Source organism: Podarcis erhardii (assembly GCF_964252035.2).
Source record: "Podarcis erhardii genome assembly, chromosome: 14".
Classification (NCBI taxonomy): domain Eukaryota; kingdom Metazoa; phylum Chordata; class Lepidosauria; order Squamata; family Lacertidae; genus Podarcis; species Podarcis erhardii.
The window spans coordinates 26,834,241-26,848,720 of NC_138503.1; the positions used below are offsets into that span (position 1 = coordinate 26,834,241).

At 48.5% G+C, this 14,480-nt stretch overlaps 1 protein-coding gene across 1 annotated transcript in view; it reads left to right on the plus strand.

The window, feature by feature from the left end:
- Positions 1-346: 346 nt before the first annotated feature.
- Positions 347-14,480, plus strand: part of SMAD6 (SMAD family member 6) — a 59,746-nt gene continuing 45,612 nt past the window's right edge. The window contains exons 1-2 of the mRNA XM_081839076.1: positions 347-1,312; positions 12,161-12,217. Of these exons, the coding sequence (XP_081695202.1) occupies positions 481-1,312; positions 12,161-12,217 (889 nt within the window). The 5' untranslated portion in view covers positions 347-480. The remainder of the gene's footprint in view (positions 1,313-12,160; positions 12,218-14,480) is intronic.

Below are 14,480 nucleotides of genomic sequence, written 5' to 3' on the forward strand. Positions count from 1 at the left end.
GCGTCGGGGCAACTTTTTAAAAGGCGCCCCAGCCAGACGCAAAGGAAGGACCGCGGCGTCGAGGGTTTGCCAGGGCGAAAAGGAAAAAGCCTGGGGGAGTTTTGTTGTTTTGTTTGCTTGCGCGCTTGTTCGTGGAAGGACTCCCTCGCAAGGAGGGGGGCCGGCAAGCCTTCCCCGTCCCCTCCTGGCTCTCGGGGCTCCATGTAGGGCCGAGGGGGCGGGCTGCGGCGGATCCCCCGCTCGCCAGGACGCCGGCCTGCGGGGCTCCGCTCTATGCCATTGCTGCCTCCTTCCCCCATGTGGCTGCCCGGCCGGCGCTTCTGGGCGAGTGGCTGGGCCGGGCGGGCGAGGAGCCCCCGCGGTTGCTCCGGGCGCCGGCGCCGCTGCCGTCGTTGCTGGGTCTCCTTCATGCGGCCCTCGTTTGGGAGGATCTGACCCGGAGCCAGGAAAGGCCAGCAGCTCCGCGGCCGGGCGAAGCGTATGTTCAGGTCCAAACGGGCAGGGCTTGTGCGGCGACTTTGGAGAAGCCGGGTCCTCCCCGACAGAGAAGGCGTCGGAGGAGGGGGAGGAGGAGGAGATGGTGGCGGCGGCGGCTCCACCGGCAGTAGCACCGGCAGCCTCAGGAAGAGCCATGAGAGAGGGGGCAGCGACGGCAGGAGCCCGGAGAAGCCCCCGGCGAGCGGCAGGCGAGCGGTGACCGGCGGAGGCGCCGTCGAGGAGCCGTGCGCTTTGGAGAGGTCCATGGCGCACGGCGAGGGCGACCCTCCGGCGCCCCCCGAGGTGGAAGAGGAGGCAGCGGCCGTAGCAGCAGCGCGGGAGGACGCCGAGGATGGCGGCTCCGACGGCGGCCTCGAAAGGGACAGCCCGTGGTGGGCGCAGGAGAGCGACGGCATGACCGTCACCTGCTGCCTCTTCAAGGAGAGGGACGCCGACGCTGACGCCGTCTCGCCCCGGCCCCGGGAGCTGCCAGCCCGGGAAGGGCGCTCCAGGCTCTCTCTGCTGGAGCAGGAGCTCAAGGCCGTCACGTACTCACTCCTGAAGCGGCTCAAGGAGCGCTCCCTCGACAGCCTCCTCGAAGCTGTCGAGTCCCGCGGCGGGATGCCCAGTGACTGTGTCCTCGTCTCCCGCGCCGAGGTGCGCCTGGGCGGTCAGGCGGCTCCTCCGCACCTCCTGTTGGGGAAGCTCTTCCGCTGGCCGGACCTCCAGCACCCGGCCGAGCTGAAGCCCCTGTGCGAGTGCGGCAGCTTCGGCCTCCCCGACGGCCCCACGGTGTGCTGCAACCCCTATCACTTCAGCAGGCTGTGCGGGCCAGGTTAGTAGCACCGTCGATTGCCTCGGGGCCACCTGGGGCGCGGGAGGGCTGGGCAGCTGGGATGTCCTGAGGCAGTTCAGGGAGGGGGACTGGAGTATTGGGGAAGGTGCATCTTCATAAAGGATCCACAGTTACACCCCCTCCCATTTGAAGTATTCAGTGCTGAAAATCAACATGCACAGGCATCCTGGTTAAAATTCTCTCACTTTGACCATGGTGGTTGAATAGGAGCACCATAGATAGAGCCATTGTATTTCTGAATTCAGTTGCTGGGGGCAAACGACATGGGGAGAATCTTATCACCTGTGTGGCTGAAATCAAGGGGATTGCTGCATTATGGGATCCATAATGCTGGCCTAGATCAGAGATAGGGGACCTGTGGCCCTTAGACGCTGTTGGGTTCCCCGCTCCCATGGATCACAGGCTCTGCAGTTGAACAGTATCTGCAAGACCAGCGAACGGTTCCCCATCTCTAAGTCAGATGAATCTTTGGTCTGAACCAAGAGGCAATGATGTTTTTGCAAGTGTAAAAGTTTGCCTGGAGTGGCAGAAGCAACTTCCAGAATAGTTTGCCATAGGAGGCATCTCAAAGGTGAGCAGATGTAGTTTGGCACGGATAACCAATTTGATGCCCTTCAGATGTACATAGGAAGCTCCCTTCTTCTGAGTTAGACTTGTGTCCATCTGCCTCAGTGTAGCCCATGTGGTCCCCTCCAGATGCTGGTGTACTACAACTCCCATCAGTTCCAGTGGCCAGGGATGATGAGAGCTGTTGTCCAACAACACCTGGCTTCCTGGAGATGCCAGGGATTGGGCCTGGAACCTTCTGCATGCAAAACAGGTGTTCTACCCCTGAGCTCCAGCCCTTTCATAGGGCTATGGTTGTTGAACTACAACTCTCAGCCAGCATGGCCAGTGGTCAGGGTCAGGGATGATTGGAGTTTGGGTCTGACAGCATTTGGAGAGCATGACGACGGCTGTCGGCTCAAACTGCCAGATGTAACGACTGTCCTGTGGAAGTTGGTGCACAACAATCTTTGTTAGTCTTGGAAGGTGCTGCAGAATTCTGGTGCCTTTGTATCTCTTTCTCACCCTGTTTATTTGAGAGGCGCTCAGCCTGCTTTGAAAACAAGTTTTCAGTGCCAGATCTCAGGCTTGGCACATGTGACATGATGGGAACCTCCTTGGGGCAAGGACCTGAATTTTTGTGTGTGAGAAACTCTGCAAAGTGCCATGTCTAGTGATAATCTTTTATATGTAGCTAATCCTAGCAGCATAGGAATGAACATCGCAAACTGGTTCATCTAGCTCACTACTGTCTACACTGGCTGGCAGTGGTTCTCCATGATTTCAAGCCGGAGTCTTTTCCCCTGCCCTACCTGGAGATTAAACATGGGACCTGCTTGCAAAGCAGATACTTTATCACTGAGCTACAGCCCTTCCCTGCATATCTGAGCATGTGCAGAATGGATTCTGGGATTATGGTGCATCGTGTTGAAGTCATAGGGTGTGACCTCCAGGACGCCTAGAGCCACACAGTACCTCTCTGTTTATGGTTAACAACTTCTAGCCATTTCCTTAAGCCAGGAATGTTGATCCTAACTTATTTTGTCCACCGCATGAGCAGTACAAGTTGCAGGCCACTTTGGGGATGATAGGTTTGGAATGGTGATGGTTCACGCAAATGCATGGAACCAGAGACCTCTCCCCCTTCCCACCCTAGGGCTGATTCACATGTGCAGGTCCTGCACTTGAAAACTGCAGCACCCAGCAGTGGCCTGCATCCGTGAAGGAAGCATACAGGAGCTTCCTGTTCCCCTCAGACCCAGGGCTTCCCATACCAAGTTGGTGGACACATCCCACTGCCACTCATCAAGAACTGGTTCACTTAGAAACCGCAGGCATCAGATAAAACAACCGGCATGTGTGGATGCACCATCAGAGTTCCAGGGGCCCTCAAGAGAACTGTAAAATGTCGCCAGAGGCTTGCGGAAGTCAGTGGGCATCTTCAGCTTCCAGTATTCCAGCTGAGGGTGATCCAGTGTTGAGAAATCAAGTGATGTACATGCTTGTCTGAAGTGGTCCTTATTTATTGCGCCACCTGTGGCAAGTGGCTATTTACTACCAGAGCAGAGCAGCTTGCAGGTTCTGTGTGGCCCAGATCTGTTGATGTTTGGTGCTCGGCCCTTGGAAGTTGAACTGATTTTCCTTTTCAGTGTTAACAGGGCTGTTGTGCAATTTTGACAGGCGCAGTGTGGAAAGCACACTGGTTAGAGTATTTTTGGTCCAACATAGTTAAAGAATTTAAGCCAGAGACGTCATGCTGTGCCCAGGCCCGTATCCCAACTTTTGAGAGTGAGAGATAAAAACATAAGTATAGCCCTGTTGGATCAGGCCAGAGGCCCATCTAACAGCCAGATACCTATGGAAAGCCCACAACAGCATTCTCCCCATCTGTGATTCCAGCAAGTGGCATACAGAGGCAAACTACCTTTGACATTCACTGATAGCCTCAAACTCCATGAATTTGTCTAATCCTCTTTTAAAGCCATCCATGTTGGTGGCCAGCGTAATAATAACAATTATTATTATTAATAATAATAATTTAATATTTATACCCCACCCATATGGCTTGGTTTCCCCCTGCTTCCAACCAAATATTAAAAACAATACAGCATCAGACATTAAAAACTTCCGTAAACAGGGCCACCTTCAGTTGTCTTTTAAAAGTAAAATAGTTGTTTATTGCCTTGACATCTGCTGGGAGGGCGTTGCACAGGGCAGGTGCCACTACCAAAAAGGCCCTCTGCCTGGTTCTCTATAACCTCACTTCTCGCAGCGAGGGAACCGCCAGAAGGCCCTCGGTGCTGGACCTCAGTGTCCGGGCTGAACAATGGGGGTGGAGACGCTCCTTGAGAATATAGGAGGACAATCCACTTCAACGATGCCAAACACGTTACTAGGGGGAAAGGCCAGCTGAAGATGGTGGCCAAGGTGACACATCATGTTTAGCTGGAAACCTTGGTTTACACAAGAACATTGTGCCCGCTCTGATCCTCCCCATTCATGTTGGAAGGAAACAAAGCATGATTCCTGAAACTACATCTGAACTGTAATAACATATGAAGACCCTGCTGGATCAGGCCAATGGCCCATCTAGTCCAGCATCCTCTTCTCACAGGGATCATAGTTTGTTTAGCTCAAGTAAACCATGACTGGTATGGCGAGAGCAAACTTTGGTTTATCATTATGTTTTGCCTGGGGTACAACAAACAATGGTCCCAAGTTCTGCCATCACACTAAAGCCAGGGATTGTGGTTGGTTCCTCCTGTTGTGAGTACCAAGGAGGGAAGTGGGTTGGGCTCAATGTTCCAGATGTTTTCAACTACAACTCCCACCATCCCTTACCATTGGCCATGCTAGCTGGGGCTTTAAATATATATATATAAAAATGCAGAGATGCTTTAAGGTCTACAGCCAAAAAGCCCTGGAGCAAAGCAAAACTGGCAACAGAGCACCTTTGCTCATATTTCAATTCCTCCCTCTTTTGGAATAGATCGTAGCTTAAATTAGGGAAAGCACTCAGGGTCTATTTATATACACAGGGATCTCTTATATAGTATTATACACACACAGACACACTTTTGGCACATTCTTGTTTTCTTAAATTAAAATACTGCTTTGCTTTACTTTACGCATGTCTAAAACCAGGTGTGTTGGACAGCAGGTGGTAATGCCGTACTAAAACACAGGCCTTTATTGAATAGCACCCTAGTGTAGTGTTTGTTCTGTGCTCTGTCTGCCTCAAGGGTTTGCTGAAGACTGATGTCAAGCATTGTCCGAGCGAGGGCTGTTTCACACATGCATGTGCATCCCTTGACTTCTCTGATTCATGCATCTTTGCTGTGCATTTGCTGACTCGGGCAGATTTCGTGTGAAGCCTTGTATCTGAGTAGATGAAAAAGTCCCTGGGTCGCCCATTCACATGCGCACGCACAGGACACCTGATTCTTGGCCCACTTAGAAAGCTGCATCATCTCCCTTGATCAAAGGCTGTACTGGAAACCTGTTTGCTGAGTTTAAACTTTATATGTTACTTATAGTTATTGCATGTATGAAATGCATATCTTGCCACTTAGTGGCCGTATTCAAAGTGACGAATGAAATCGGCATTGGTTATCCGGTTGCAAGGGAGACTTAGTTCTCACAAGCAGCTGATGAGCTTGGTAAGAGTTGTCCCTCCTCAGATTGCAGGGTGGGGCTTGCATGATTGAAAAAAAAGATTCCTTGCCCACAAAAAAACCCTAGATGTCAGGGGAAAGAGTTCCCGTCTTGGCTTCCTTTGTATCTCCAGGGAGTCTGTTTTTTTTTTGTTAAGGAACAAAGAAAATTGCTGCCTTGTACTGGGTCAGGCCATTGGTCCATCTAGTTCAGTATTATCTACACTGACTGGCAGCTGCTTTTCATGGTTCAGGTTAGGGACATTTCCGGCCCTACCTAGAGAGATTGAACCTAGGACCTTCTGCATGTAAGCCAAACGCAAGGATCATTTTGTATGGTAAACCTCCACTCTAAAGTGGTGCAATTAAGGTCTACCTCCTCACCTACTTTTTACAAAAACTGGGACAAAGTTTACAGTGGTACCTCAGGTTACACACGCTTCAGGTTACATACGCTTCAGGTTACAGACTCCGCTAACCCAGAAAAAGTACCTCAGGTTAAGAAATTTGCTTCAGGGTGAGAACAGAAATCGTGCTCTGGCGGTGCAGCGGCAGCAGGAGGCCCCATTAGCTAAAGTGGTGCTTCAGGTTAAGAACTGTTTCAGGTTAAGAACGGACCTCTGGAACGAATTAAGTACTTAACCCGAGGTACCACTGTATTTCACAAGGGGTAAGAACAGCTCAAAAATGTATGGTGAAAATTGAAGCCTGCCTACTTCTTCATGGTTGTATTAGGGATGAGGGCTCTCCTGGACCCTTCCCTGTGTGACAAGAGGTAATGTTGGTCACAGTGATGTTGGTCACAGTGATATTTGACCTGGGGGAAGCGAGGCGTTTTCCTCTCCTCTTAAGATCGCTGTCACCCCGATCAATGCTCCACTCATTTCTTGACTCTAAACAAGGAATTGTGACCTGACGTAGGGAAGCTATCAGACACATTAGTCCACCAAGCTCTATATTGTCTGCACTGATTGGCAGCAATGGCTCTCCAGGGTTTAAGGAAGGGTTCTCTCCCATTCCTAACTGGAGATGCTGTTGGGGGATTGAACCTGCAACCTTCCGCATGCAAAGCAGATGCTGTGCCAAACAGCTGGTGGGAATCCTGTTCAGCCCCCCATCTGGCTGCAGACATTTCCCAGTATGGTCCTCTACAAGCTTTCAAGCTGGTGTAACCAATGAATCCAGTCTCCATTCAGATCCCTCCTGCTATGAATTCAGCACCTGGCAAGTTCTTCTCTTGTCAGCCTCAGAACTGTAAAATGCAAATGGAGGCCTACCCTGCAGGGTTGTCGTGAGGATTATAACATGGCAATGGATGGAGCTCCAGAGAACAGACGTGCTGTTTATGATGATTATTTTCAGAGTGTTCAGGGTCAGAAACACGGATGCTGAATTCTGCATTCAGACCCAAATTCTGCGCCTTTTCTGTGCTTGTGTGGGAACCGCGAAGCCCCAGGTGTGGGAACCCTCTTGCCACTAATGCAGAATGAGTGCAAGTGGGGTGTTGGAATAGGACCTGGGAGACCAGGGTTCACATTCACTTTTGCCTGTGAAGCTCACTGGGTGACCTTGGGCCAGTCACTGTCGGTCAGTGTAACCTACCTCGCAGAGTTGTTGTGAGGACGACTGCAAGAACCATGTACAGTGGTACCTCAGGTTACATACGCTTCAGGTTACAGACTCCGCTAACCCAGAAATAGTGCTTCAGGTTAAGAACTTTGCTTCAGTATGAGAACAGAAATCGTGCTCTGGCAGTGCGGCAGCAGCAGGAGGCCCCATTAGCTAAAGTGGTGCTTCAGGTTAAGAACAGTTTCAGGTTAAGTATGGACCTCCGGAACGAATTAAGTACTTAACCCGAGGTACCACTATATATCCCCGTGAGCTCCTTGGAGGAAGGATGGGATGTAAATGTAATAAAAATAATAGAAAATCTGGACAATCAGCTAGACAAAACATGGTATTAATTTCCTTCAAGGCAGGAGACAGTAACCCATTCTTCTGCTTCGGGGGCTGTGAGGTGGGCTGTCCGTACCTTAGCGGCTGAACAGTAGCTTAGCAGGCTGAAAGTCCCAGGTTCACTCCTCGCTATCTCCAGGTAGGACTGGGAAAGGCCCATATTTGTAACCCTGGTGATTCCCTGCCAGTCAGAGTAGACAGTACAGTGGTACCTCGGGTTACAGACGCTTCAGGTTACAGACTCTGCTAACCCAGAAATAGTACCTTGGCTTAAGAACTTTGCTTCAGGATGAGAACAGAAATTGCGTGGCAGCAGTGGGAGGCCCCATTAGCTAAAGTGGTACCTCAGGTTAAGAACAGTTTCAGGTTAAGAACGGACCTCCAGGACTAATTAAGTTCTTAACCTGAGGTACCACTGTACTGAGCTAGACAGATCAGTGGTCTGACTGGTTTGAGGCCATTTCCTACGCCCATATTTTTACCTGCACCCCAGGATGGGTTCCTGGGTGTCCCAGATGAAGCAGGCTGCGGTCACCCTCACCTTCTCACCATTGCACAGTTCTCCCAGCTTCCTTTAGTGGAAGTCTTGAGGCATCAAGAGAGTGCAGATTTCCCCACCACTTAACACCAGCAACACCTGTTGATCCCAGCAGAGCACGTCAATGGATGGTGTGCTCCAGGCAGCAAGGGGTTAACGTTTTGCATCAGGGGTTGCAATTTGAGGTGGGGTTGGGGGGGGGAGAGGCTGGCTTCCCTTGGCTGGCCCCCTTCACTCCCTGTGGCCATGGGGTCTATAGGATGCCAGGAGGGTGAAGTAACTTAATACAGAGTAGTGCAAATGAGATTTCTCCCTTCATCCCTAAACACCATCTTCTGCGCATTCTTACTGTGTGTTTTTGAAAAGGGCCGTGTTAGACAAAGTTTGGCAGGATGGCGCCTTCTACAACCTGGTGTCCCCCCCCCCCCAGATGTTTTGAAGTACAGTTCCCATCAGTGTTGTTGTTTTTAACATCCAGGATCCTTTCCCCCCTTCTGTTGCCATTGGACCAAATTCACACACAAACGCCACCATCCATTTCTGCTTCCATCAGAGGAATAGTTAGCGTTCACCAAAGCATTTGGGAAGAAGGAGATCCAAGATTCTCCCTTATCTCATTCTTCTGCTCTGACAGCAGGCGCTGGAAATGTAGAAAATCAAGACCAGCAAAAGCAAACAAACAGCTTGGTGGCATTTAAAAAAAATAATAGATCCACTTTGTTTTGTGTTTGATTCCCAAAGGGGCTTCCACGAACACGTGTTAAATTAAGCAAAACTCTGTGGGAAGAAAAGGCTGAGCAGGCTTTGGACTTGTTTTCCCAAGACAGCCCTAAGTAAATTTGCACAAGAGTAAGAGCCACCACACAAGGAAGCACGCTTAACTCTCATCGCAGGCTCCTTCTCTTTAGAAAGGCAAATTTTGCCTTGCCTGTTTTTGCATTTTTTGTTTTCGGTGGTAGTAACCGTATCCACAAAATTACTGCCCTTTCGGCAATGCCGAAGGAGACTTAACCTTTTTGGAGGGGATGTATAGAAAATCACTGGTTTTCTTCAGGCAAAAGAAAATGGGAGTTAAAGAGAAATGCACAAACACACAAGTCTCTTTTTCTTTTGGCCTGGCATCATCCCCTTTCAAAGGAGATCAGTTTCAAGCTGTTCTTAAAAAGCACCCCCTTCCTTCCCCCCTCCCTCCCTTCTTTTCCTTAGCAGGTTCCCCCCTCTTGCTATTTAGGTGAAGAAGTGGTGATAATATGCAGTTTGCATTTTGCTGGCGCCAGCCTGACTGGCAATTTATCTGACTGCCTCTCTTAAAGCTGCAGTGCCCCTTTTCCTAACTTCTGGGTTTTTTTTATTATTATTGCAAGTTGGTTTTTTTTCCATTTTTAAAAAAAGCAGCAAAACCTGCCTTCCTGTTGAAACTCCTTAAGAGAAGGAAAAACCAGCTCTACGAACCTGAATTTTCTGTTGCCCTAACTATAGAATTCAGTTCACATAGAAATTAAATTGTCTAAGAAACTTGACTTGGAAAAGGATCCTAGATCTTGTTCTTTGGTTGACAGGAGTCTCTCTCTGTGTGTGTGCACGCTTTTCTCTCTCTTAATTCTGTTGTGTTGCTGCAAGGGGAGCGGGGAATCTCCCCCCTTTTTTTGGCAAGTCAGCTTTCCTTAATTTCCTTAATTCTCTTTGTTTTGCAATCCCCATTCACTTTGGATCTTTCCTACAGGGAGTGATGGAATTTCTTTCTCTCGAATATTCTCTCTAATATCACTGGAACACGGAGTACCGTGTTCTTTGTAACAAATGTGCACTGACTTTGTGTCGAGAGTTTTGGATGGAAGCAGCCGTTGTTGAACACCTCCCAAGAAAGAGAACCCCCAAAATGCAGCTTTAAAAAAAATGTGACAGTGTTGTTCTGGATTCTTTCCACAGCAGTATCAAAACTCTACAGATGACTTTCTTGACTCCTAGAGAAACCCCATAATTTCTCACCCTTTGGATCTTGGAACAGGGTATTTTCAGGCACCTCTGAAAACTATAATTCCCAGGTTTCCTTTGGGCTGGTAGGATGAGTTGAAATTGAAATAAACTAGTTGAAAATTTCTTTTAAAAATTTGAAGTGTTGATGCCCTTCCATAGTTTGGTTCCCTCAGCTTGCAGTCTTGTTTGGAGCACCAATGTTGAGAGTTAGTTGCCCTGAAATTTCAAGTAAACACTCAGTTCTCATTGTACACTGATAAGGAATAGGGCTGGACAATACAGTAGTGAGTTTTCAGTACAGTGGTACCTCGGGTTAAGTACTTAATTCATTCCTGAGGTCCGTTCTTAACCTGAAACTGTTCTTAACCTGAAGACCACTTTAGCCAATGGGGCCTCCTGCTGCTGCTGCGCTGCTGCCACACGATTTCTGTTCTCATCCTGAAGCAAAGTTCTTAAACTGAGGTAATATTTCTCAGTTAGCAGAGTATGTAACCTGAAGCGTATGTAACCCGAGGTACCACTGTATCGCGATATATCAGCAGCTAAGCATCACGATATATCAATATATCACAATATCTGAAATAAGAAAGGAAATACACAGAGGCGAACAGGACAATATCCTGGTAACTGCTACTACTGTTTGTGCTGCTGTCATGAGGCCTTGCAGGCTGCTACTGCTACTGCCACCAACTCCCATCACCGCCACGAGGACTTGCAGGCTGCCACTGATTGTCTCACCACGCCTTGCAGGTTGTCGCTGCTGCTGCTGCCACGTACCGCGGTCATGGCAAGCTGTTTCTGCCACTGCTGCTTCTGCCACCTAGTAGGCCTGCTGGCAGTTTGGCAGCCCCAGATTATATGTATTCACTATGACTCATCGCTTTACTTTGGATTGTCCTGTATACCACCATTTGGTAGCCAAGCCCAAAACCCAAAGTCCTGTTGGGATGCATTTTTGCATGCCTTCTGATGAAACCGAGTGTTTGATTATTAGTATTGTCATTTATCCGTTTTAGACCCCTAAGTAGTAGCAGTTGTCAGGACATTGTCCTGTTCACCTCTGTATAGTTCTATCCTTATTTCAGACATTGTGGTAGATGGCAACATTTAGCAGGTGATAAGTGAGTTATTGCAATGTTGAAAAACCAGCTATCACCTAGCCCAGGCACCCCCAGCCTATGTTCAAAAGCTGCTGCAGGCCAAGCCCATCTCATTCATTTCTTTTAAATGATCCCTAGCTAACAGGACCAGCGGTCAGGGATGATGGGAATTGTAGTCCAAAACATCTGGAGGGCTGAAGGCTGGGGATGCCTGACCTAGCCCCTACACACATTGTGATTCGCGATATATTGCCAGCTAAAATATTATGAAACAATTATCACAATGTGAACGTCAAACTTTTGGACGATATATCAGCCAGCCCTAATGAGGAAGTTCTGGAACTTGAAAAAGCAGTGATGCCTATTCCCAAGCAAATAGGCGTTTTGTGCCTTTTTAGGTGCAGGAGTTTGCTAGCCACGAAGTGCATCGTATTCCCAGTGAACGTGGCCAGAGTACCCTCCTTGTCTTTGATGGGACTACAGCAGAGTAAATTGGATTAAGGACTGCAGCCAGTGGCCTCTTTAAGACCCAATTCTAGTTCATTGTAGTCCATGAAAGCACTTCTCCCCATTTTATAGCATACACCCAGCACCTTGAGGGGTAATGTGTTGCTAAATAACTATACTTTGTGATGTGCTTATAAATGCTTTGTCTTAGGCAGGAGTCAGCAAACTTTCTCAGCAGAGAGCCAGTCCACTGTCCCTGGGGGGCTGGACTATATTGGGGGGGGGAATGAACAAATTCCTATACCCCACAAATAACCCAGAGATGCATTTTAAATAAAAGGACACATTCTACTCATGCAAAAACACACTGACTCCTGGACCATCCGCGGGCCGGATTTAAAAGGTAATTGGGCCGGATCCGGCCCCTTGGCCTTAGTTTGCCTACCTATGGTTTTAAGAGTGAGTAATGGTGCCCAGTGTCTCCATAAAAACAAGGAGAGAGATTTCCACCATAAGTTCAGCCAAATGGTTCCTTCCTTGGTGTGGGGGCAAATGTTTCTGTAACCTAAACTTCCAGGGGTTGTTAATCAGTGTCTTCCTTGCTTTTCAGAATCTCCACCCCCTCCTTACTCCCGGCTGTCTCCAAATTACGAGCAAAAGCCACTGGGTAAGTATCTCTTTTTCCCTGCACATTGCTGGAATCCTGGACTTGTGTGTCTTGCTGTGATTTCACGCGAAACGTTCAAAAGCTGCTGCAGGCCAAGCCCATCTCATTCATTTCTTTTAAATCCTGCTTTCTGCCATTTAGTCCTCACAAAGTGTGGCTTGCAACAGCAACAAAAAGACGATTGACAAAATCACAGACGAAACTCCCCAAATTTAAAATCTCAGAAACGAAAAAGAGCGTCAGAATGTTTTGGGACAAAAGGGAAGCGTTTGTGGTGCAAAGGCCTCCTGAAATGAAATTGTTCTAACCAGGCTTTTGAAACCTCAGCAAGGACTGTGTCTGTCTGACTTCTGGTGGGAGGAAGTTCCACAGGGTTGCACCCTGAAGGCACGATGACTTGTTGGCATGAGTTGTGCTTCTGGGCCATGGAGGACCACTTATAGTGCTTCCCTAGAAGATCCCAGGAACGCTCTTGGGGATGTACAGGGACAGAGAGTCTTCGGGGTTTCAGACAGAGAGCATTCTTAGCCCTGCTTTGAGATTCTGGAAATTGAAACTGTGTGGGACCTTTTTCATGCAAAGCAGAAGTTCTGCCACTGAGCTAATGCCCCCCCCCCCAAAGCTCTCTTTGGTTACCACATTTTTCACTGATAGGGCACCTGAGCTATTGGCACCTGTACGGTAGGCAGAAAGTCCAAAATTGCAGGCAGGTTGCCTTTTGTCTGTCTGCCACATGCAGATCAGTGCAGCAGTAGGGGAATCATAGAATTGTAGAGTTGGAAGGGACCCTGAGGGTCATCTTGTCCAACCCCCAGCGATGCAGGAATCTTTTGCCCAACATATTGCTCAAACCCACGACCCTGAGATTGATAGAGTCTCGTGCTCTGTCAACTAAGGGAAAACTGAATCTGCTAAAAGAATCCGGCCACAGCAAAGGTGACAAGCCTCCCTTAAACACAGCAATGTGAGATGCTTTGGATTTAATTTCTCTCCTTGTTCCCCCTTCCCCCAAATCAAGCAAAGGAAAAATGGTCAAAGAAGCTGGGAACTGGGGGGGGGGGGATGACCTACTTTAAAAGCTGGTGAAATCCAAAAGGAGTGGCCTTCCAAAGTATATATTGCCTCTGAGGAATTTAAGCACAGACCTCAGTAGATGGAGTGCCCAATTCTGCCTCTGGCTTTTTGGGGTTGGGAGGCTGGTCAGTTAGGTGGGAATGCAAAGTCAAGAATCATGAATTCGGATCGTGTGCAGCCCACCCCACACCCCTTGCAAATAAGCAGTCACCAAATGCAATGGTATAGTGGTACATTTTAAAGTTCAGGGCTCTTCACGAGAACCCTCCTAAGAACATAACAAGGAAAATGTCTATTTAACCAATACAGTGGTACCTCAGGTTACATATGCTTCAGGTTACATACGCTTCAGTTTACAGACTCCGCTAACCCAGAAATAGTGTTTCAGGTTAAGAACAGTTTCAGATTAAGTACGGACCTTCGGAATGAATTAAATACTTAACCTGAGGTAGCACTGTATAGACTTAAAAAAAATATTAACTGATTATTTTAAAGATTTGTTGCATAGTACATATTATGGAATACAATAACAAAAGCAATAAAACTAGAACAGTGCACATCAATTGCTCAAAGGAAGTATGAGAGCCAGTGTGGTGTAGTGGTTAGAGTACAGCGGTACCTCGGGTTACATACGCTTCAGGTTACATACGCTTCAGGTTACAGACTCCGCTAACCCAGAAATAGTACCTCGGGTTAAGAACTTTGCTTCAGGATGAGAACAGAAATCGTGCTCCAGTGGTGTGGCGGCAGCGGGAGGCCTCATTAGCTAAAGTGGTGCTTCAGGTTAAGAACAGTTGCAGGTTAAGAACAGACCTCCGGAACAAATTAAGTACTTAACCAGAGGTACCACTGTATTGGGCTAGGATCTGGCAGACTAGAGTTCAAATCTCCACTTGGCCATGAAGCTCATTGGGAGACCTTGGACCAGTCACTGCCTCTCAGCCTAACCCACCTCACAGGGTTGTTGTGAGGATTAAATGAGATGGAGGAGAACTAGCTCAGTTGTTTAGAGCGTGGTGCTGATAATACCAGGGTTGTGGGTTCTATCCTCATATGGGCCACCTGCATATATTTCTGCACTGGAGGTGTCATAATTTCTTCATATCTTCCCCAACCTGGTGCCCTCCAGGTGCTGACTGCGGCTGATGGGAGTTGTAGTTCAGAGCACCTACGCAGTGCACCAGGTTGA